The 26,232-nt window shown below is 37.9% G+C and overlaps 1 protein-coding gene and 1 long non-coding RNA gene across 2 annotated transcripts in view; both read right to left on the bottom strand.

Moving 5' to 3' along the window:
* The window catches only part of LOC140668215 (uncharacterized), a 240,807-nt gene that overhangs the window by 192,186 nt on the left and 22,389 nt on the right, over nucleotides 1–26,232 (bottom strand). The window lies entirely within an intron of this gene.
* On the bottom strand, nucleotides 17,558–22,554 carry LOC140668203 (segmentation polarity homeobox protein engrailed). Its single transcript, XM_072897003.1, has 2 exons — nucleotides 21,062–22,554; nucleotides 17,558–18,538 (listed from the first exon to the last, which is right to left on the bottom strand). The coding sequence occupies exons 1-2, from the start codon at nucleotides 21,705–21,707 to the stop codon at nucleotides 18,192–18,194; spliced, it is 993 nt and encodes a 330-aa protein (XP_072753104.1). The 5' UTR covers nucleotides 21,708–22,554; the 3' UTR covers nucleotides 17,558–18,191.

Here is a 26,232-nt window from a genome sequence, read left to right as displayed (position 1 = left end):
CCCGTAATCGAGCCCGAGTCCTTTGCTTTATTTTTTTCGGTGTCTTTTTCTCTCTCTCTCAATCTTTCCTTTCTTCACTCCCTTTTTTCACTCTGACTCTTTTCCTTCTTACTTCAGTGTCTTGTCATCCTTCTCCTTGAATTGCGAGGAGTCCTCTCGAGAGGATCCGCGTAGGCGGAGGACTCTCGGTCGGCATGCTAATATTCTTTTTCATCCCCCGTCCTAACTGGCCACCCGTCTTCCACCCTCGCGTTAAATGGCGTGACGTTTTTATGAGCAGCCGCCAGTATCACCCCCGATTGAAATAGTTCCAGGCAATTATCACACGAGAACAACCGTTTGCGTTACACCCTTATCAAACGTCGCCCAGCAAATCACCCCTTCCTGATCAATGGCGTGAGAGAGAAAATCATTAATCGCGTGTAAATTCACATTTTTTTTTTACGTAAACGGATGAATTCGTATACGATCGATTAAGCACTGATATTTTTTTTTTTTTACTTCGACGAGTTCTTGTCGACGATTTTTTGTTTCCGATTTTTTTATATTGTAGTCCGAATAAATTTATATATAGCGGCTTTGTAGATAGCGACATTTATTTATGTGAAATGAAATTCAGCTGATTAAAGTAACGAGAGGCAGACAAGATAATTTAAAACCGCGTAACTTTAATACATCTATTTAATTTCTAGATTCAGGCATGTGTTTTTACAACTTTGGATATATCTTTATTAAAATACTTTAATAGGACTTTCGACACGCACGAGACGTATAATAACCGACGACGAGTTATTTAAGTATCGACGTGTGTGTTTATACGATTTCGTAGTTGTTCGCATTACAATTTCAAATCGGCTCTCGGCGTGCAAGCATAAACAAGTATCGGAAAAAAATCTGCCGTGAGATTCGAAACGCGAGACACGTTTATATCGGAGGGGTGCCATAAACGTGCGACGCGGACGGACGAGGAGCGAGAGCGCGAGGAACGAAGACGGAAAATTCTTTCGAGTTTTATTGCCCCAACGTGGCTGATTCGGCACGCTTTCAGGCGCCGCTCAAAAATCCGACTTGATTAAATTTTTGATCAAATTACTTCGAGTTAAATAAACATCCAGCGTGCGGCACTGGTCCGGCTGCTCTTCTTCTCGCCCTTCGAAAAGGGCGAACGGCAACCCTCCTTGCACGCGAATTCCACGCGTTCGTTCGTTCGTTCGTTCGTTCGTTCGAACGGACGGACGGACGGACGACTCGTCCTGGGACAATTTGAAACGTCTGACAAATCTCTCTTTCGAGATTGTACGATCGCTGTTAATCTATCGTACATAGTGACAATCATTCGGTGAATGCCCTACGAGTAAAAAAATTTTTATTCGCTACAACGAGTTTTACAATATGCGATCAACAATTCCGTCACACAAACATTTCACTCGAAAAGATTTCGATTACTTACTTTAACGCAATTATTATCAAGGTTTTATGTATTGAAAAACAATTATACACCCGTGCAAAATAATTTTTAAATATACGAATACGCTATATTTTACAAATTGAAATAGACTGATAAAAATATATTAACAAGTGTGTCAAAACTGACACGTATGTAACAAAAAAAAAAAAAAAAAAAAGAAACTCGTTTTCTACGTTCATGCTGTGCGTACTTACGAGCTCATGTACACTTTATTAAGACTGTCTTATACGTATTCAAGAACAAAGAGGAAACATGTCTAATAATCATCGGTAGACGGATAGAATTTAAAACAGAACGTCATGTCAGGCGAGATGAAATTCGGAGGCAGCGCGATCGCGCTCTCGGATCCTTTAATTAATCGCGGAACTAATGGCTCGCGAGAATAAAGTTCCTGCGGGCTTTCTCAGTATCACAAGAAACGAGGAAGAAGAAGAGAAATGGAGGAAAGAAAAAACGAGCGACGAGAGACTGCTCCCGGACAGGATGGAAGAGCGCTTCTTCTCCGACGCACTTATTCGCGCTCGATGTCGAGGGTGGAGTAACATCGGGGTAATATAACGGGTGGTGTCGTTCTCCATCCCAAGAGGGTTATTCGCCCAGGCTACCTCGTCTGGGGACGACCGTTAATGAGGCTAATAGACACGTACAAGTCGTAAAAAGCGCTCTTGCAGGTTCGTAAAGTTAAAAGCGAGAAAATTCGTGGCGGGAAAGCCTGAAGCTTCATCTAGAAGTATATGTTAGCTTTACTGGTTTTATACTCTTTAATAAACGTAATGCGCGATAAGCTTAATATATACTTCTGTACATTTCTCATTTTAAAGAAGAGAAATTTATAGCTAGATCGATAATATTGTGATTTTTTAAGGGCGTAACTGTTTTCGATAATTTTCTTCTTGACATAGATTTTCTTCTCGATTAGACTAACCAACTTCATAATTTATATTTTACCAACTTGCTCTCTTGCTTGTGGTAATCATAAATGACGTACGAATCTTATAAATGACTTACAGTCTGCGAAAAATTACTTTCGCGTTCCCGAAGACATTTTCTTGAAACGAAGTTCGGAAAACATGCTACGTCATCCTCATAATAAAGGTAAAAGTCTGCTGGAGAATAAGAATCTGCGGTGATGGTGAGAAGAGAAGTCTTTCGCGAGAACACGGAGATAAGCTACCCTCGAGCGCTTCGTCTACCACGATGAGGGTCGAGGCCCGCAGGTTAGTTAATTAAAAAGCAACGAGGGAGAATTATTTATTTTCTTCGAGACGAAAACGAGCGAGAAAACTTTCATAGGGGATGGGACTTGGCGTGTAATCAACAGCATGATACGAAAATCTTCATTGTGACTAATCATCACTTGAGGTATTTTCTCGAAGCGAAATGACTTTTCGCAGAATCTGAAATCAGTTTCAGTAATTACTCAGAAAAGCATCAGAAGTTTATGTTACGATTTCAATAAAAAAAAAAATCGAAAAAGTAATTGATTAAGCCTCGATCTTTAATTAACAGATGACAGAAAAATTAAAAACTTGGGAAGTAGATTAATTATTTCTCTGCGCGAAACTTGTTTAATTTAAATAAGAATCGTATATAGCTTAATTCTATTAATTTAGTCATTAAGAAAATTAAACTTTTCTAGGTGCAATACTACTTAAGTATTATTGTGCGTAACTAAATCTTGTGCGCGTTATGTTATCGACATATGGCGACGCGCACTTTGTCCTAGATGGTGGCAATAAAATAGAGTCGAGCGAATTGCATTCCAAAGGAGCGAGTGTTCGGGTATCTCGTGTTTCCACGACGTTTCTCATTGTGATGCACCCCCGTCGCGAAACACAAGTCATGCACTTCATCGCCCGTTTCAATTCATCGGTGCGGTTATTTAATCAAACATCTCTCCCGACGCTGGTGTTAAACGTCGGAGGGTGCGACCCTTTTCGAGCGGCGCGACGCGGTGCGAAAGAACGGGGATGAAAACCATTTCGTCCGCAGAATCCGACCTCGTGCTATCGGCACCTCGCACCCTTTCCGTGCATCGCTAGGAGGAGGAGGGTGCCCGACAGAACGTCCCCGATAACGCCGGATCGCGATACGAAACACTTACTTTTCCGGCCATTTGTCGGGGTTTGCTCCAAAGGGGAAGGGAAGATTCCCCTCGGAGAAAAGTATCTCGCGCGTATTCATCTCGGCGACTACGAAACAATATGCCACAGATCGCAAAAGGCCCCCCTCTTGTTCTTCCTGTTTGTATTCCGGGAATCATTGTACGATGCCACAAAGTGAAATCCCTCATTCGATTCAATAACGACATATATCTTTGCACGAAACGACAGGGCAGCTTACGCGACTATCGTTGTTTCTGTAGGATTATGATAATCGAAGATGATATTTATTCGACTTGAAGTATATCTTTACGTATAAAATTCTTTGTAAATTGTTTCAATCTGATCTATAAGAAATTTATATCATTATCCATTTGTTATACAGTCTCTCGCTTTTAAGAGATTTACCCGATGATTTATTAAAAATGGACTATTAAAAAAAAATAATTTATTAAAAATTTTGAATTTTTTATAATTCAGAAGCGCATAGAATTTACATGCTCGCGTAAAGTTACTCTCTTTTTAAAGTTAACATTTTATTTTTCGTGAAAAGACAAATGGCTAAAATTTTACATGCATTTTGCTAATTCCCTAAACATTTTAATTTTATTTTTAAATCCGAGACATGTATTGACATAGTCTCTTCAGTACATTTCCATAACATTCGAGTCACAAGATTTTAACTACATCTATAATGATATTTCGGCAAGTTTTCTCTCAGATCGTTCATATACGTTGACAAATGCGAGAAGCGGACCGCTTGAAATGCAAGCGTCGTGTCTCGAGGTGAGAGTTTAATGTGTACCTGTCAACGAGCCTTTGAAGGTGGATCACGCGGGCTTCGCGCCATCTTTTAACGATCGCGGACCACCTTGGCACTCGCATCAGAATTTACTAGGAAGTCGGCCTCACTTATCGAATCGTTCGTTACCAGTCATTAGCTATGCTCGTAAACGTATATAGGCATCAATAAGAAGACGCCGTCAGCAGCGCGATCATTTCTCATGGCGGATCGGAACATAAATATCGGGCTGCAATGATCACCGATCGCATTAATCCCACACTCTCGTTCTCTCGTAACTCGGGATTATAACGATTACGGACTTAATAAGATCAATGTAGGGATAATGATTCTGTTAGCCGTGAAACGTAGCTCAGCTCGACTATATACTACATGTAAAAGCCTTTAGAGTGAATGTGCTTATTTATGCGTTAAATGAATTGTAAAATGATTTTGTTTTTATATACCTATTCAAGATAATCACACATTCATACAAAAATAATTATAATACCTTCAAGAATTAGACATTACGACATTATGACAATTATGATATAATTTTATATAAAATAATATATATAGATATACATATATAATTATAGTTAATATAGCAATAGTATTATACATACAGTAATAAAATTTCCAACAATTAACGTAAATTATGATGCCATTCATTTATTAAGTTTAAATCTGGTTTAACGTGGTAATTATATTAGCCAAATTTAACCACAATGTGAAGGAAGATTAATAACTTTGAGATAAAATATGAATACGAGTGCACGCGAGAGCACAATCGCAAGATGAATCGGCATAGCCCGTTACTTAAAACTTCTAAGGCAGACTCGGAGGGGGAGGAAGGGGGAGATTCAGGGTCGGCGCGAGAAGTCGTGTAATATAATTGACGCGTTCTCAAAGGGTACGTCGCGGCGAAACCATTAAAGCGCCCACCGCCACGTCGCTCGGATTTGAATACGTCGAAAGCCATCGGGACAAGAGAGAAAGAGAGAGAGAAAGAGAGAGAGAGAGAAAGAAAGACGGGATCTGCGCTCTCTTCGAGGTCGTGCAAAACCAGCGCGATTTCCATCGATAATTTATGACGATTATTATTTTCGCGCGCGCGCGGGCACGCGAAGGTAAAAAGGACCTCGGTGAATCAGATTTATCGCCGAGTTATAAGATGGTGTATAGGAATCGAGTCTAAGGCTCGTAAGTCATGCCGACGTATGCGTACCTACAATACGCGTGTACGCTCCGGAGACGACGATAGCGGATCCGCGGCGGAGTAGGTGCAAGAAACTCTTTGTTCCTGATTGCACTGTCGTGCTTATAATTAGTAACGGATCGTGTGTAGTAACGTAACGCGTTCCCGCTATAGTTTTTTAATATGCAGACGATGCGCTGTAGCTCCATGACATCTCTAATGAGAACTAAAGCTTTACTCTCCCGTCTCAAGAGAGTTTAAAGACTAATGTTGGAAATAATGCTTAACAATTTTTTGTATTTATGTAAAGAAGAATAGGACCAAGTACATATATATTCTTTTTCCCCTTTTTAGTTCGAAAATTAAGATAGCATTATTTATTTTTAAATACAAAAGAGTACGATATCTATTGTATATTGTGGTGGTGACCCATTTGAATGAAACTCTTTTAATGTCATATATGTATTGTAAGGAGACGTAGAATAAGTGCTCGCCTCGTAAGAAGTGGAATGCATTATTGTCAGGATTACGATGGAAACAAATGTTGAAGCGGAAACGAATAATGCAGACTTTTATCTCGGCATGGGAATCCATTATTTTCTCAAGAGATAGCAGCTTTCGTGGGAAATCGAAGCCGAGAAATATGTTTTCACGAGGTAAAAGCGAAAAGTCTTTACTGAAAGATTAAGCAAAGGTCTAATATTACTAGTCGGTTACACGTGACGCATATGTCACGTCCAGCATATATCATACACATATGTAAAATATAGTATAAATCATCCGTCGCCGATCACGAGAAATCTCTGTCTTTGAATTATCATTCTCTGACCTGATAAATTTTAATCTACGTTTTCAACATTATTTTTATTACATTCATAAAATACATTTTATTATTTTTAAACAAGATTAAATATAAAAGGCACAAAAGCCTTTCTGAAAATAAAATGAAATATGTAATAAGATCATAATGATGATTGATATTAATAGTAATATGTAAGCTAATAATTATTCGCGATTTCTTAGAATGTCATATCGATTTCATGATCAAGAACAAAGTTTTGTTGGGAAGTCTCGGAAGACGAAGATCGAAGGAAGCCCGAGACACGCAGTTTACGCGTCGAGCGTCTGAGAAATTGTAGATAATTATTCAACGAAAGAAGGGTATAGTGTTACGCAACAAAGAACGTATGTTATACTGTTCAAAAATACACGTATTTCCACGCGGACAAATTATCGCGGAAGTTGTCGACTAGGCTAGCGCAAAACGGACGCAGGCCAAACGAAGACGAGGGTTTTTTCTTTCAGAGAAAAATAGAATTGCCAAGAGAAGCCATGTGAAACCTGACGGAGAGAAAGAGAGAGCCAGAGGGGGCGAGAAGTCGGTGCGCGCGAAGCGGTTGAGAAATCGCAAAGCGCGGGTAAAAGGGGCGAGAGGGGGGGGAGGAAGGAGAGGGGGGGGGTAGGTCTAGCTTTACGGGTCGGCGAAGTGTAAGTTATTGTTTATGGGTGCGACCGCGATGATCTATCGCGATGGTTGCCGGGCCACGATAGCGCCCGGCGCAAAACGTAACCCCGCGCGGCGTTCAACCCCATTACAGAGTCACCGATGCCGAGACACGATCTCAAATACACACTCCTGAGGGCTGGCTTCTTATCAGGGGAGGAACAGTCGTACACACCGGGAACTTTGTCATTAATCAGCAGGAATATTGCACTTTCCACCGTCGACGGAAAACTTGATATAAGACGCGAGCACACGTCGGGCTTTACGCGTTTTATGGAAGGATTTTCGCCAACTGCGCATCGGCAAATTACTGATGTTTAGATAAGCCGTATGCGTTTACGAAATAAATACCGCTGAGAAATCTCGATATATTCACGATTGTTTCTCTTGCGTATTAGAATTACAATTAAATAGAAGGAAGGAGAGCAGAGGTGCAAAAAGAATATTTTTTTTTTTTTTTTTTTTTAATTATTGCGTAACTATAACATTATACAGAATTATTTCATAAGAATAGCTGAAGAAATTAGATGAAAGAATTCTCTTTCGTTTGATGTATTATTTTTTCATAATCAAAAAAATTAATCTTTAATTGCTCTCCTTTTTCGCGAGATAACGCTTCTATTATTTTGCGAGGAACGTGACATTATTATCAATCGATATTGTGTATTCGTACTTATATAAAATAAAAGTCAGTCATGTCAACGTGAAAATGACTTTGGGGAAGAACAATCGAGGCCACCGCGAAGTACGGGACTGCTTCTTTTTTGCAAGGACTCGAAAAAGACGCAGGATGACATAAAGCGCGCGCAAACCGGTGATCGAAGCGCAGGATTCCACTTCTTGCTCACTAGGACTCGTCGTACGTTCCCCGGATGACAGCCAAACGCTTTTATTACCCATAATCAGCAGCACTTAAGGTTCATTCACTTGCGCGATAACGCGCGGCGTTTCTGAAAAGAAATGCCAATTTCCGTTGCGGAAAGGACGACCGCTCTGATCGCTTTCATCGCGTTCCTCGCGTCGATCATTAATTCTGTGCGGATGTTTACGACCTGCGCTCGATCGCACCGACACAAGCTAACGGCATAATTAATTCGTGAATTCTTAAATTGATACATTTTCCGACGAGAGAAATAGCCCGCATGTGTGCAGTCTTTTAACACAGATGTCAAAATTTTTTTAAATCAAAACTATATGTTGACTTTTTATATATTTTTGTGTATAATGTGATACAATCTTATTATATACGTTTTAGGTAATAATTTTAATTTATCGGAAGATATATAATGCGACACTTTTTGGGATTTTTGTTGATTTTAAGAGAGATAAGAGTTACATATTTTATATTTATTTCTTTCTTTACACAAAGCGCTCGAAGAATATTTTTCAAGTCCACCTGTACAATCCAAAAGGATACTCGTCGCAGATAAGGAACTCGCGCTCTCGACAAATATCGTCGCAGGCAGCGGTTTTTTTTTTTTTCGGCACGGGATGCCACGCGTTCTCACGAAGATCTAACGGGTGGCACGACGGATCGCGCATTCCTGTGCAGTGCGTCTGCACGACGGGCTAACAGACGAGGAAGGGGGAGGGGGATAACGTGCGGATGCGGGAGAGGGTACGTAACGGAATGAGATTTCGCGTGTAGCAATATTTAATAAGGTCCTTAGCGAGGCAGCCACCGAGGGGTATAATAGCGAGAGATGGGTGTTGTGAACGCGTCAGCGGAATGGGACCACCCAACTGGGCCCCGTGCCAAGGGCCCGCATACACGCGTGCGCGTACGTACCCACACACAGTCGGTGGTAACTCGTGGAACCCATGGGGTCCCATGGATCACTTGGTGGATTCCCTTCCCCCAAGTCCGGCCCGAATGTCACTGAAGTCACCTAAGTGGGTAGCCGAATTGTTTCCATGCAAACGAACGAGCCGCGATTAAGAAAGTGTCTGACCGCGGCCCTCGGAATGCCGGGCGGCTTGAGCGGAAAGGGACTTATCGAGATGTCCATCTTTGTACTTTTTTTTTTATGTCTTGACTCGTTTTGTAGAGCAACTTACCTGGCGTTCGCGCTGGGAATCGCGGAGCCTTCGTGTGCAACATCGGAAATTTAAAATTACGAATAGCAAGTATACGAGGAAAATACAAGTTTGAAGAGAAATTCCTTAGCAGAGGGGAATAAAGCGAAAGTTGTGTTTTATATTTCTCTTTTTTAACGCTATTTTTTTTGTATAAAATAAAAAATTGTTATATCTTTGTTGTTATAAATGAATTTTAATTTAGATTATTTTGCTGAAACATATAGTATAAATATTGTACATGATTAAATTTATGCTATTTTAGTAGCACGAGAGTTGTTGGATTTAGTAATTGTTAATTTATATACATTCATACAATTTACATGAATCGAATTTTGTAGAAGCTGAAGAGAAAGTCAAAGTAAGTATTTCACCGTTCATATGCTTATACTTTATAGTAATCGTTAACATGTATGATTATAAATGCGCCGCAAAAAGCGACTAGATTTCTTTATTTGACTTGTAAATGCGTTTGTTTAATCTTAATCTCTGTAAAAAAAAAAAAAAAAAAAAAAAAAAAAAACGTGGCGATTAGATGTAAGAAGTGTGATCACTATGTGACAGTTAATTTATCGGATGAATAAGTAACGAGTCGTCGATGAATATTTTATTTACATACTCTATGTGTTTAGCAATTCTACATCTCGAAATCTTTATTACGAACGATTATTACCGCATCGTCGTATATTGCATAAATATAAACGAAAAATCGAATTTTGAACTTTGAACATCGTAAGTGAAGGAATTCTGTATTTACATTGCTTTTAGATTTTATCAAAAAAATGTCAGTAACTATATTGCAAATTTTTTTAAGCATGCTTTAGTTTGTTTCTTGCAAAGACATAACTTTTTTATACATTTCAGTTATTCAATTTTAATTATTTCCACTTTAACATGTAATTTGCAATATATTTTATACAATATCGCAAAAGAGACATAATTCACCAAGTTATCATAAGCATCTCATGTTGCAGTTTTTCTTACATAAGAATGTTTGAATAAATCGCTTCAAGCTCGCGTCCAGTCGAGATCGAATTAAGAATGTAAATTATTATGCAATTATATCGATAATATTTCAATACTTGCAATTGACTGATGATCGATAGCGCGACGAATAAGACATTACGTTTTCCAAGACGAATCCGCGTGTCGTTTCAGGCCGATAACTTTAACGATGCCGAAGTCTCAGAGCGGAACGTGTGTCGGTCTCTCTTAGGAACGTCCTGGCAGCACATGCCAGTAATTAAACAGAAAATGAACGTTAATAAATTCTCATGAACGCCGACCGGTCAAGATCCGGCGTCGTAAAATGCACCGTGGGAAGAAGGATGCACTTTCTTTCTCGGTGATACTCTTTAAGCCGTTCGTGTGTGCGCGATTAAATTTTTATCGTGCGCATGAATTATCCGGATCTTTTCCACAAATTATCTCGCGCTTGGATACTTGCATTTCCACAGCATCGATTTCGTTCCATGAGATGTCGAATGTCGAGTCTGATTAAACGTAGCGATGGCTTCTGGTGCAGAAAACATATACTTGTGAATTTGTATTTATGGTTGATTAGCGAGGTGGAAATTTTGTGTTGTTAGCGTTACATAAAATATTGCTGCTGGCTTTAAGGCAGATCAGCATTTATAGATTATTTACGATAAGTGAGATTGTGCTGAATCTATAATAATGTGACACTTTGAATCTAAGTAGTTTATTACAGCAAAATTTGATTCGTGAAGAATCATTAGCGTCATTGGCACATGTACTATTTAAGGATTTTTCTTTCAGTATGGAATGCAAATATACATCTACAGATATAATCTATTTTATAACGTACCGCATTTTTTTACAATTTAAATTTCAATTTTATGATCATTGCATAAAATAATTCTAATATTTATAATTATCAGATCACTCATATTATAGAATCGTTATATTTTTATGTGCTGAATGAAAATCGAGAGTTGAGAATCACTGTGCTAGACGACGCTATCGTCAAATTTATGCAAGAATGTTGTGCGAGAGAAGTAAACGCGCGATACGGACGGTTTTTAAAAGTCGCACGGTCCAAAAATTATTCTAGATCACAGAATTTTGTTTTCCACGTTTTTTTATCATTAAAAGAAAAAATTTTTATTATTTTTTTTATTTTGTTCTATTATCTGACAGACGTAATTGAAAATAAAAACGGCGATCTCAAGTTGACACGATTAGATGAGATAATTCTGCTATACTAAGCGCAGTGCCGAGTAAACGATTGGCAATTACCAGTGTGATAAATTCTGTCGGTGCAAATCAACGGTTACACATGTATATCGCAGCGTACATGTGTATGCGCGTAATAATTAAGCGATAAAGAGAAAATTGGCTGCCTGATTATCACTTACCGGACATTGCGCGATCGATCGATGCAAACTAGTTGATTCATAAGAGAAAATAATTATACGTTTGATTATTAATATCGAACATAAATTCACGAATCGTTAATCTCCGAGCTACATATAATAGATAAAAAAAATTTAGAATGCCTTTGTTCTTGAAGAGTGATATCTAAAATTCATGAAAACGTGTTAAGATTTTGCGTTGCCAAGAGATAAAGGGATGCAAGGAAGGGTGTTTGTGTAGAAAATTATAAGTTCTGGCGAAATTTAATCAGAGAAAAATTCGATCTATGTTTACTGTTTTTATGTATAATTTATGACGTCAGTCATTGTTTACCAATTATTTTCACAAATGATTGTAAATTATAAGGGGAATAATATCATAATTATTTATGACAAAATTGTCGCGGTTTTTAAATTTTACTTTTAATAACGATTCTCTAGAGTTTGATATCAGAGTGACTTATTCAAATTCCAATCGGCTGATTCGAGGGTGACACGGTAATCGGGTAGAGAGAGAAAAAAAAAAAAAGGAAGATATCGTAAGATCGCGTCGGCGGCGACGATCTCTCGGACGAAATCTGTCGCTGGTCCTCGAATTACGGAGTTAGATTCATCGAGTTCTGCCGGGGCTCTTTCGCGAGGTAATGGCCGATTTTTTGCTCGATCCGGAGACACAGGCCGAACCGGGGGCTTTTATTGGGGGGCTTAAGCTGCCGGGGAAAAGAAGGTGGCTCCGTGATAGATGCGAGCGAACAACGGCTACATGGGTGGCCTGCACCGTCACACGCGGCGGTACTAGCCACCCCGAAGACATTCGCCGTGGCTGTTGTGTGATATCAAAAATCGTTCACCACGCTTTTATCCGATACAACGAGCGTCGCGACCGATGATCCGCGGGCGCGGATTCATTATCGAGACATTCGTCTTAAAGACGCTGGCGCCTCGTCTATGAATTGTATCTTGTATTTGACATCTGAAAAATATTAGCAGCTAGAATTACGCATACTAGATTTGAGATTTAAAAAGTGTGCTGATAATATAAAAAACAACAGCACACATTTTTAATCAATTGTCAAAAACTGAAAATATAAAAATTTAAGAATCTCAGAGAAAACTGTTGCTTTGGTAAAATTATTAACATTTACCATTATAAATACAAGACGATTGTATTATTAATTTAGATGTTATTTCTCGGAGAGAGAAGACGTTTTAAAAAAATTTCCGACGGCCGCGCATTAATTTTAGAAACGTAATTTTCAATTGATCATTATGTGAACTTACCAGATACATATATATGTCGAGAAAGTACGACGTTCGTTTATGATTTAATGAGGAGGATGCGGTTTCATAATGAATTGTTAATCTCCGTGATTTTCCCGGCCGGCTTTCTAATTCGGCCGGGAATTTTTGCCGCGTTACGAGCGAAAACGAGTTGACGCATGGACCGAGCGTGAAATTTAATGCGTCGGAAACCGCTGGTTACCGGGGGATTCGAGCACGGGCGCCCGCGCGCCATGGGTATCGCTTAAACACCGTGACCGCGTTTGCAAGGCGGCCACAAAAGCCGAAGTAACGCGCTAACTGCACTTGAAACGCGTGAAAACGTCTGCAGCGCTATGTTTACGATTACCGCCTCCGTTTATTACCCCCTTGAGAAGACACTTAACCCCGTGCACTGCGAAAACTGTAAACTGTAAACAGGAGGCTATAAAGATCGCGCATCTCTACAAAAATTTTATAAACTATCATTTTTCCTCGCACTTTCCGTTTTGCTACGATATCTATCCGTTATTATTATTGAATTTAATGTATGCTATTTATCTGAAATAGGCAACGATATATCATACAAAATTATTAATAGAAGCGTGTAATCAACTTTCACTGCAATACGATTGTTTACGTGCGTGCGAGGACACGGAGCAGTTACAGTTTTTAATAAAATAATAAAAGCCTCAAAATTATTCAAGTAACCAAATTAAATATTTGATTACGTTAAGTGCGTTTTTCATATTTTTCTGTTGCGAATATAATCATGTTATTTATGTATATGAAGCTCCTTTCACAAATACTTGAAATAATTTTCGTAAATATTGGTTACATTTTATCTTATATATTCTGGAATTATTACTGACTCATTTTCTGTTTACCAGTTGTCAATCACTTAAGACGTTTGTCCTCATTTCTTATTGAGTGTGCGATTAACGGTGGTAAAACCATTTTTTTTTAACTTTGTAATGGCCTCCTCGGGCCATAAGTAATTTGTACGTAAAATGGTAATTTCAATGTGACAGCGTTATTACACACGCAATCGTATTTTTTCACTTCTCTTTTTTCTTTGATGGAGGAATTATTTATAACCTATTTTATATTGCAATTTTTAACTACCTGTGCAACGTGTGATAATGCAGGTCGTAATTTCTAATCATCTCGTTTTGACAGAGAAAGAGAGAGTGTCGACTTGGTTGATTTCGCGTTCCACGTGTGGGGCACGCGGGCCACCCGCGAATTGAAGTGATATAGAAGGGTGAGCAAGGACGCGTATCAAGGAATCCTCCGACTGCCCGCGGCGTGATTTTGTCGCATCATTATCGTGACCGACATCGCCATAGGACTCTATACGACGGTCAAGGTACCGCTTGCTAACGATTCCCGAATGACTGGTCTTTCCTACTATTTCGCTCTCCGATCGTTGAGCGCGATGCGCTCGATTATGCCGATCTATTGCAGGTTGTAAGGAGAATAATGTGGAATCGTGCGATTGATTCGCAGATATTTGTCTTATTTTGCATGAGTCGAGATTTGTTCGATACGAGAAGGATGCGGATTGTATTCGCGTCATTTTGATCTCGCTTTTCTATACGTGTAATATGTTATGCGTAGAATAACTAGTATCACTCCTATCTTGATTCTATACAATGCAAATCATTCTCACATTATTTCAGGTTTAGAAAATTTTCTGCTGCCATGTTTCTAATGATCATTATAAAATATGCAATTTTATTATACAATAAAAGATGTATAGTAATCTTCTTTTAAATTTAAAAAATTTTATAAAATTTAAAAAAAAGCTGTAAAAAAAACGATTCTAATTTTATATTGTAATATACATATATCCTGTATGAAATATTTATACGATTATCTGAATTTTGTATGGTAACACATATTTCCAAAAATAGTATCTACGTATAAAAACCATGGCTGATAATTAATTACTTTTTTGTAGCAAAAAAGAAATTGATTAAAGCGTGAGACGAAATTCAGAAAAACGATAAACTTATTATTTCGGTGGCATTATGTAAGCCTATTAAGGGGATATTCGTGAAAGGGGTATAGGTAACGTTTGAGGAATGCCGAAAGCGAGAAGAACAGGGAGGTCAAGCAGCGGCAGAAGGCTAAATAGCAAAGGAGGAAAGGGAGAAACTCGATGAGAGATCCCAGCTTTAATTAGTTAAAACCGACATGCCGAACAATCGACAGAAATGATGATGTTATAGATAAGAACGTACTTCCTGCATCCTCGTTCGGTCTCAAATACTTCCGTCAGTTTGTCTTGTCTTTATACGCAATAAATATTAATACATATATGTGTATTGTACATTATTTGCCTAGAAAATAATATACAACTTTTGATTGTAAAAAAATTCGTCGCTACTTTACAAAAACGTGTTTTAATCAAAAAGTACTCGTGATATATATAATGCATAACATATCCAATGTTACGTACAAATTATATCTTTTGATAAATTAACTGCATCGGAATTATGTAGAAACGACACGTACATTTGCGTGACGACAATTTTCTTTTCACGATTAATGCGGAAGATATCTCGGCGAGCGGTTAGTCGGTGGGTCGTGGAAACAACTGCAGGATTGAGAGCCACTGAGTCGTTTACAATTAAGCAATGTAACCGAGTCGCAGACGCGTGGAGCGTCGTGTGTGGTCCAGGGGCTCTGGTCCCACCTCTCTCTCTTCCTTTCTCTCTTTCTCTCTCTCTCTCTCTCTCTTTCTCTCCACTCTTTCCACTGTAGTACCACCACTTCATGGCAGTGTCCCTACCACTTAGAGGTTCTCTCTTCGACTGCTCGTTTCTTCCTTTTTGCTCTCTTTCCTCTTTTACCTCCCCGCTCGCCGCGACTATTTGTATCCATCTTCGCTTCTTTGCCATTTAAATTTATGGTAATTAATAATATGCGAATAATACACACAGATTCCTTAATACAAGAGCGATTATACAAATTATTTAAAGCTTGTATCAATAGAAGCCAAATAATGTGAATTTATAAGTTTTACGAGCTCGTCTCGCATCGCGTACTCTCGTTCGCTATAATTGACGTATAAATCATTAAGAAGTGACAGTTAAAGAATAAATGATCGATATGTAAAATAATATGATTAACTTCGTACACACTTAGATTACACGATATATTTGCGCTTAATTCTTGATATTGGAATTAAGTAACGCACGTGTACGATATCTTTCCACATTTTTGACCGCTGAGATAGCCCGTTATTTACGATGCTGAAAAAAATGCGCTCATAAATCCAATCGCGCTCATATCAGGCATACGTGTACACGTCATATCGCCTAACAGGAGCGCACCTATATCGCTTATCTAACATCTATCGTCATATCATGATCCGCGTGTGAACGCGCACGGAGCTTAGCCGTACCGTCATCCTCCATCATATTGAGGACACCTAACGATAAGTAAAAATTTGCGAAATTCATCATCGTCAAGCATGTTAAATCAACAAAAAGTATGTATACTTTCCCTAAATAGAAAAAAAAATGTGTCGGCAGTTAATTATGTGTGTAATAGATCTTATCAGTAAATTATATAAGCATATAATTTTTTTTAGATTTTGTATCTCTGTCTCGAAATTAATAATTTTTTTTAATCTAACGTAAAGAGAAATGCACCTGCGTGATATTTGGATGTTATATTGTAAATCTGACCAGGGCATATCACACGAATTTCAACATCCTGAAAAAGAGCAAAATCAATCTCAGTGACAGGGATTATGTATCACATTAGCTGCCAGACATCCCACTCGAGTATATCGGCGTTGCGTTTACTGGCCGCGCTCGAGATACCGGGCGGCTCGTTAGTTCGGGATCAATTAGCGCGTCGCGACCAGAAACGAGAGAACTTTGAGAGTTTTCCCGATGAAATAAAACGCCTTTCCAAAAACGCGACGTCGTCGCGCGCGTAAAGAGCATCGGAAATGCCAGTACGACGTTAATTAACGATGCTAATTAACACGAGGATAATTTTAGTTGAGTACTTATACCGCAACGGCAACCTAATTGCTGAAATGGTAATCAAGTGTTATTACACATTGTTATTGCATTTTTATTTCCGTTACTTTCATATAAGCAAAGCAATATACGCGGGAACGTGTTTCTTTAGATTGCTTGTCATCTTCATTATTTATGTTATTTTTACTTGTCTCACAATATTGTATTATTTCCCACACAACTTTATATGTATATCTGTTAATATCATTATTACTCGAGATATCTCGAGTATATTTTCTATAATATTGGTTAATGATAATACTGATAAATTCTGGGAAATAAAATGGTTGGGAGGAGAGAATGTATATTAAAGATTTTCTTTTACTTCGATTTAATCGGAGACGTAAGCGGATTACATGGAATATTACAATCACTTACTGCGGAAATATACGTTGTACATTATACTTTCCATGTCTACATACGCGTGTGTAACATATGTATCTAGGTTTGTTTATAAGAATTGGGGAATATATGTATAATAATATACAATGTGAGATCGTTTCACGTTCACGTAGTGTAGTAACCATGTTTTAACTAATCTATTTGGTATTTTACATATGCACAAGAGCACAAGCTATGTACACATTATGTACAATGAAATAAATAATTTATACTTTTGATATATAAGACTCATATATATATATATATATATTTATATATATATATATATACTAATTAAATCTGACTTTTAAATATAAATTTTAAATATTTATAATCTATACGAATTTTAAATACATATACCTTATAAATATATATATATATATATAGCCTAAAAATATATTCTAAAAATAATATAGTCTAAAAATGTTTAAGTCTTAATTCATGGCATACTAGGTAGTATTCAGATTTAAAGCCCTTATACAGCATATATAAATAAATGACTCTTCGTACAACTAAAGCAACTTCTCGATTTGAATTGCATTCAAAGATACAAGATACTGGCAATAGCTAATATGATAAGAGTTCATCTATTCATAATTAATATGTTCATATATAAACTTATACATATAAACATATTAATTATATAATATTATATAATATTAATTGTATAACTCGAGTAATTATATTATTCGAAAGAAGCTGTTTTTAGATGAAAAGGCATTAATGATATCTTTATATCGATTGAGTTTTTATCATGTTTTACTTTTTATCTTATTTTTTTTCGATTGCACTCGATTTCATTATAACTTCATTATTGTTTCATTTTCAGTCTTTTGAACCACTTCCTTGATAATGATTATCCGTAATCTTTTTATAAATATTTTAATGACTTTTTTTGTCAATCACTCAACGCTGACAATGATTTCTTAGATGTGATTACGACAACACATCATTCCAATCTCTAACGCCTCGTATCATCGTTTCTATTTGAATTTATGCGCGAGTCTCAATGATTTCTCTCAATTACGATCTCTTCGTCATCCTCATCTACCGGCACGGTGGAATGATTGTAAAGACCTTGTGCCATTAGCTGAAGAGCCAATGGATTTTTCTGTCCGCTCGCCTTCTTTAGTTTCGCCCGTTTGTTTTGGAACCAGATTTTGATCTGGGCCTCATTTAGATTTAGTTCCCGTGAGAGTTCCTGCCTTCTTCTTTCCGTCAGATATCGATTCTCTGTAAATTCTCTTTTCAGCCTGGACAGTTGTTCGGCGCTGAAGGCCGTTCTGGGTCTCTTCTCTTCCGGCAAACTAGCCTTAGTGTTCGGCGAACGTTTCACTCGCCTTGTGCGCGGTCCTGAAACGACAAAGAAATTTCGCATTAATCTTCAGAGTTTTGTGATTTAAATCCGAGACAACGTGGCTAAGGAAAGGGAACATTATGTCGCCACGGAAAGTGGGCGTTCTCATCAATTTGTCCACACACACACACACACACACACACACACACACACACCGACGTGATTCAGCATGTTTGCGACGACGAGAACGCGAACGAACGAGCAAGCTCGTTCGCACGGTAAAGGAAGGACACTCGGAGATAACTATATCTGAGCAACGGCTTTGGAATTTAGCAAAGGCGGAAATGGCTCGACTAATCACGTAGGAACGTCGCATATAAAATTCATAAACCAATTGCAAATCTTATGTGATTTATGTGCATATCTGACCCTACTATATTTTTAACGCATTAACGTACAACGTGATACAGTTGCATACGTAAATAAATGCGACGGACATTATTATTATCGAAAGCTCGCATAGATCGAGATGAGTGCCTTCTTATTTTCACGATAACGATTAAAACTCTGTAGAGTGTGTACGTTTTTGAAGCGCGATAATAAATATTTCGATTGTCTTCCATTGTCGCCTCGTAACCGAACGTTTATAACGGTGAATTCTGAGCATTACACGCTTTTGATTTTTGTTTAACTATTTAGATAACGCAATCATGTGTGAAGTTGAAATACATCCGCATGCTTTTGCGCAACTATATTGTCAATGGTCTTATTATCTTTGAACAGAAACCGTTAAGCGTAAAAGCTGCAGTTGTTTGTAGTTTAAATTATATCTCTACCAATGCGCTGTAATTATTATCTCTACAATATATAAAGTATATATAATTATTCTCATTATTATATTATTAAAAAAAATAACTACTCTGATTCTTCGTGTAAAGACCTTTATCGTTAATAATATCAATATTTTTATCATTTTATATAAAGACACTTTTAACAAAAAAAAACATTAACTTCAATATAATAAAAAACTGCAAATTTGCTAATAAAAATATAAAGTATAAAGTGATAAAGATATAAATTTAAAAAATTTTAAACCATCTTCATTCTTATTGTATATCTTATTAATATATATCTTATAAACGGTACGAAATATTACATAAATTTTTACACTCAAGGGTTAACGTTCGGCGATAAAGGGGCTCACGGAAGCTAAGTGGGCGATTCTTGGCAATTAGTAGCGCGATTATCGGATCGAAACTCGTGGACCACCCCGATGCACGGCAGAAGAACCGGTGGATGTTTATTTGAGAAAGAAAGAGATAGAGAGAAAGAGAGAGAAAAAAGAAAGAGATAAAAAAAACGAAAACTAAAGGTGCGGCGAAGAAACTGGAAGAATAGCAGCATCGTATGTGGGACACTGATTGCAGAGGGTAGTTCGCGAATGTAGGTTCTACACAATTAAGTCCTGCGAACGAACGCAGGTGGTACCGGGCCGTTGACCTCGTCTATCTAACTCGCGACTATTAGATATAACTTATGCAGCTTGTGGTCCTTTCGAGATCTCCTCTGCAAAGTTAATAACTTATTGCGGTAATATCGAACGGACATTAAGTCCATACATCGACAGTACGTCGTATAATTTATTTACAGAACAATTGTCTAATGACAACGAGTAATTAGATATTCGAGGCCATTCGTCCGCGCAAGTCGAACAGCTATTGGCGCAGAATCCGCACAAGAAAGAGAGAGAGAGAGGGGGGGGGGAGGGCGAGGGGGATAGAGCGATCAATCATTTAAATACATTTATCAAGTGTACAATCACGATTTGTAACGTCGCGTTTCGTTTCGTGTATTCTTATCACTAAGCGTCGTGTTCTCTCTGTGTCATTCGTGCACCTTGGAGTTATTTTGTTCCTGTTTGTCGGAACGAATAGAGTCGCTAAGTCGAGAAAGTATGATTCGTTCGCGAAAAGACTGCGATTATATATGTGAAAAAAAAAAAAAAAAAAAAAACGGCACTTACGTTAAGCCCCTTAATCGCGCGCAAAGAAACGGGGGTGACTTTTTCATTCAATCTGTGACTTTCATATACAAAACTCGGTGATAAGCATAGACGAAAACGACATTTTGCTCGCGAAAGGATTTTACTTATCTTCATGCCGCATAATTTTTCAACTGCTTTGATAGAAATTTTAATTAGCGGTCAACCGTGATTTTGTGCCTACATAGAGCGGCATAAGTGAATAAAACATCTTGATAGACATTTCCGACATTGTGACCACGCAAGTTCTTCTTGCATGTAGTTAAATGTACCAGTCACGTACTGCGCTGACGAAAAATCCGATAAATTTCTAACTTATTTGCTTTTTAGCGCACATTGTTAAACCGGGAAGAAAAAGCACGAAATTGATATCCACATGAGATGACATGTTTTTAAAAAGATCGAAAAATAAAATCAAAAGCGATACGATGATTTTATCAATCACATATTAAATATTATTATGTAATAATGAAAGTTTTCTCAAATATATTTTAATATATAAAAAAAATGCAGAAAAATATTTATCTGTCAAACTTACCAGAGGACGGTCTGTCCGAGTATCTGGTACAATAGACCCATGCTGGCCATAGACTTTGGTTGTTAGTACCGTTTTGCTGACTTGCCGACGTGTTACCGCCAGTGTTCTCGCCATTCAAAGAATCGCTGCTGACCGTGGACGATGTGGAACACAAGGACGGTGGGCCAGTGACCGAGCTACTGGTGACTGAGCTTCTGCTGGACGCGAGGCTTTCGAGACTGCCGCTTCTGCTGAGTCCACTACCATGCCTCTGCAGAGGTGACGTGATCCCGCAAAGAGACGAGAAAGTGTCCTTCTCCCGGACCGAATAATTCGTCAACTGAGGTGACTGCGGTGACGAGAGACGCGTGGACGACAGGCTGAGATCGCGCGGAAGCGGAAGCGGACTGTGTTGCGAACGCTGCGCGGAAATAGCGGATACTACGGATTCGTTCGGTACCTTCGTGTTAAGGATGGCATTGCGCCCGAAATCCGGCTTGAGAATGTTGACGACGCTAAAACGCAACGATCTCTCGGTATCTTGCTGATGATCCGGCTGACAATCCTGACGCGGCACTACATGGCTCTCCGATGACAGCATGTGATGATGATGGCTTGCAACTTCCAATCGCAATCTGTACGCGCTCTCCATAGCCACAAGAGTCATTTTTTCCCTGTAGAGAGTCTTTACTCGATAAGAAGAGACAGAAGATAGATTGATAGTGACACTAACCCCTCGTCGCTATATCGAGAAGAGAACACATGGTTTCACTGTCCACTGTGTTCTCGCGTAAATTAAATTTCTATCGATGTCACGTAGATGAATATGAATTTCTCGATCGCTTGTGGTGTCAAAAGTTTATTCCTTAAACACTATTCACCAATACTGTCATTGTTCACGTGTCGCTATATTCATCACGAATCACTTATTTCGTGATTTTGCACGATCTTGTTATCCACTGGTCAATTAATTCTCTTCGAAACTTTGAATTTATTATAATCGCCTCGAACGTATCTTAATGTATTGCACGATAAAGGCATTGCATGAAATACTCTACAAGTATTCATGCATCCAATATGGTAGTGGCGTGTTAATTATCGGCTCGCCTTCGAAGCCGGTTCGGAGACTCCTGCTATCGGCTTTTCCCGAGGGTTTCCGAGTACTCTGGCGAGTGCTGTGACGGGTCTGACTGGCTGTCCATCCGTCGCTCAGTGATGTCTAAACTAGGGGACCAGCGGTCCCTACTTACCGCCTGTCCCTCCTCGCCCCTGTCCCCTTCACTCCTCCTACGCCGCAGTCCGGAGTGCAGTGCACTAGACACTCTCGATTGTATCTCTATTAACTCTTCGGTCAAAGGCTCCGCCTACCTTACTGGTAAGGTGTACCATGCTCCCTTCTGCTTGTCGTCATCCCCACTGCCAGTGGTACGGAAAGTAGGGGGCTACGTTCGCGGAATTTCCTGGAAATCAATGTTCCGCTTCTTCCACGAGATTCGTCTCTCTTTATTCTATCACTTTGCAACAATCGATCGATTAATCGATGAGACATTTAACAATCTTATCTCAAGAATATTTATTCATTTTTTTATATAAAACAGTTTGTTTTATGTTAATGTGTAATATAATATTAATATATGTGCAATATTTGACATTAAAGACATTTTTCAATTTTATTATATGAGATTAATGAGTAAATTCTTTACTACTATAAATCAGTTCAAGGATACATGTCAATAAAACTAATTATAAAAATCTCTAAATTGTAAATTTAAAAAAATAGAAACAATATTTGAAAAAAAAAATTTAATTATAAATTTCTTCTTTATATAAATTTCTCTTTTTTTAAATTTTATACAAAAGTACAATTTACAGAGATTTCACGGTCCATTTAATATTGTACACTGTATAAATATACGGATATCTGCGCCACTGTGCGTACAATAACGAGAATACTCACTTTTCTCCGCCCCATTTGAGTTCTCCCTCCATGTATCCAACTCTCAAGTCTCGCCCATGTTCTCGCCCCTTTTCCCACCACACCACGCCTAACTCCCCTCTATGTTCTACCCTCTACTCCATACTTTTGTCCCTCCCCCACCCTGGCAATGTTGTCGACCCGATCAGAGGCTGAGGCCGACTAATTCGTTTCTTCATGCCGAAGAGCGCTATCCCTTCCTCTCCTAGCCCTTCATCTCGATGCGACGTGGATTTTATCGTCGTACGACGGAATCGCTTCATACAAAAATTTGCACGAACACCATCAGCCGTGACCCTCTTTTATTCTCCTCTTTTTTCTGGCCCCGACGGCTTTGCGACGGTTAACGAACAAATGTATTACCTACCCTATATACGGCAGATGCTGTTCTTCTCTTTGCTCCTCTTCCAACATCCATTCTCTCTCTCTCTCTCTCTCTCTTTTTCTCTCGCTCAATGCATTATCTATGTACGTCGTATATCTAGTTTTCACCTCTATATCTTACTCAGCGTAACTTATTCCTAGATCGCTTAATCGTACTGACATTTCCGAGATGATTAGAAAACGAGGGACGGCATGGTCGAGTCTTTTGTTTGCATCTTACGTGACTTTACACGGGAGAGATGCAGCTACCGTGTAATATATTTTTTGTAATCAGTTCTGCATCGTAAATCTTTGCACGCGCATCGCATTTAAATGTTTAAGAGTGTTTCAAAGATACTTCCGGAATATTTTATATTATTTTATAAGGATGATAAGGTGTGAGATCTACTTGAAATGCTTGTGTGTAAATCAAAACATTATTAATAGCAGTAATAAAACAAGTTATATTTTATATGCGATTTTTCAAAAGATAATAAAATTTTTTTCCCCGTAAATCGATGTGATGCACATGACAGATGCAATAGATCAAAAATAATACTAAATCAAAATCAGCGTTTTTTCCTTCGTAAACAGCGCTTATTCTCGCAGCATGCGATTATCATGTCGAACGGTGATGATGATACGCTCGTCAGTTAATCAACGGAACAAGATTACTCAGCCATTAACTCTTTAACATCTAATCGTATGGGATGCTCTTCCTACGAAGGAAGCGTTATTCGGACCTGACATGAAAGCAACGAGGCTACGCATTAAGAGCACGCGAGACGTATAAGGAGACGCCGTTAAAACGATTGCAATTAAAGCGAGCGATGTAACGCGATGCAGAAGTCGCACGCGATAAAAGTCAGATGTTTCGCGCGGTAATTGACGGAGACACTCGACCAAACGTTCACGCCTAAGAAAACACGCTCTATAGAAAACGAGATGCGAGATAAATAATACTCGTAAAAATTGAATTTAATGGAAAAATATGTGGTTAATTCGAAACTTTAATTTCAATAAAACTCTACGTACATGTGTTTACAGAAAACATTAATAAATGATGGATGGATTTTAGAATTATTTAACTGCTACAAAAAAAAGAATACTAGGAAATATTATAAAATTGCTTACGTTTGTTATTAAATTAAATGTAAGATGATATTTGAAAAATATTTTTATACGATGTAGATTAAAGTAGATACATATTTTTACAGCTTTTTTTACGATGATTTAAAAAATCATAAATCATTTTCAAAATTCAAGGTACTGTTAAATAATGAACTAACTGTTTTGCCAAGTGTGGCGAGTTAACAAGCTCATTAACGCTATTTGATAGAATAATATGCATCGAAAAGTAAGCGCGTAATTAGCACTGAGATCAATTTTCAGATGAAAGTTATGGCATACTCGCACTTGACATAATTCAACATTTTTATCAGGGATCAGTTGACGACGAGCTCCCCTGAGCTTACGTAAAACGTAATAAATTACGGAAGTTTTATTTTTTCACGTCAATTATTGTTCACATCGCACGATAACCTTCAAATTTTAAGTAATATTTTACTACAATTCATCAACCATTAATTCTACTCGTGTTAACAATGTTGTTTATATCTTTCTCCATTAACATATCGTTCATCTCATTTAATTATTTTTGGTATTGATCGTCTGATAATTTTAAAATTAAATCATTCGCCAGAATCAACGTAATACAGTAGTTGGCTATCTGATCAATTAAAGTAGATGTATTATAAAATATTATTTATTAACAGAAAAGAAAATCATTTTATTTCATAATTATGCAAACATATAATGTCCAATATGAATAATTTAAAAAATATACATACAAATATTTTTTTTAATTATATAAGTTACTATTATTTTTATTTTTGTGTGTCCCCTTTCCTTGTCAAAATCGAATATTTGTATTATGTCGCATCATTATCAAGTCATATTTAAAACTAAAATTAGAAGCTAAAAAGAAAAATAAAATTATTTTTAGAACAATGAACAGTTTGTTTGGAGTAAAATATATCTCTTTGTAAATGTCATCCATATGATTAAAACATGTTTACCTCAAGGTACATTTTGTCATCCATGCGACTGACATACGTATATATCGAGTACCTTTTTTACGCTTACCTCTTCATGAACTAGCGTCTCTTTATTCGCCAATGTCGGCGAATTACGTTGCTCGTCCCTTCGCGTAAAAAGATCTATTTACAGGAAAAATATACGATTCTCTCTGATATAAGTGGCTTTAGAAGGCATTTTAAAAGGTATTTTTTGCCGCACGCATCTTGTTGACCATTGTCGTTCGGTTTCTATGTGTTGCTTGATTCTACCCGACAAAGAGCAACTCCTTTGTTCTTCTCATCAAGTCGTGAAGTCCGTCAAGCAGCACATAAGATCGCCGTTACATACAGCCGACGGTTTTATTAATGGCCACACCTCAACATGGATACCAGCTGCCATGTGAGCCGCAAGGCGATCATTAGCCACGAGAAGCTCGGTTCATGTAAGGACAATAATAGAGATAGCGACCATAAATAACTGTAACATGTCCATCTATCAATACAACGTCTGACCGAGGCAAGTTACGTTTCATGAAAATTTCCATATGGAATTATTGAGCTAAAACGTAGGTCGATTAAACCCGAATTAAACTCAGCGAACGGCAGCAGACGGTTTTTCCATTATTTAAGAGATCTATTATCATCGCATTTGTTGACAAAGAAAAATAGTGTACTGAGAGTATCATTAATATATCAGAAATAATGAAAAAAAGTTATTACTTCGCCCTAACTTGAATAATAATTTGATTATGTTAAAAATTTGATTGCCAAGGAAA

The sequence above is a fragment of the Anoplolepis gracilipes genome, chromosome 7 (assembly GCF_047496725.1).
Source record: "Anoplolepis gracilipes chromosome 7, ASM4749672v1, whole genome shotgun sequence".
NCBI lineage: Eukaryota > Metazoa > Arthropoda > Insecta > Hymenoptera > Formicidae > Anoplolepis > Anoplolepis gracilipes.
The sequence above is the reverse complement of the archived record's forward strand: the minus strand, read 5'-3'. Positions and strand labels throughout refer to the sequence as shown.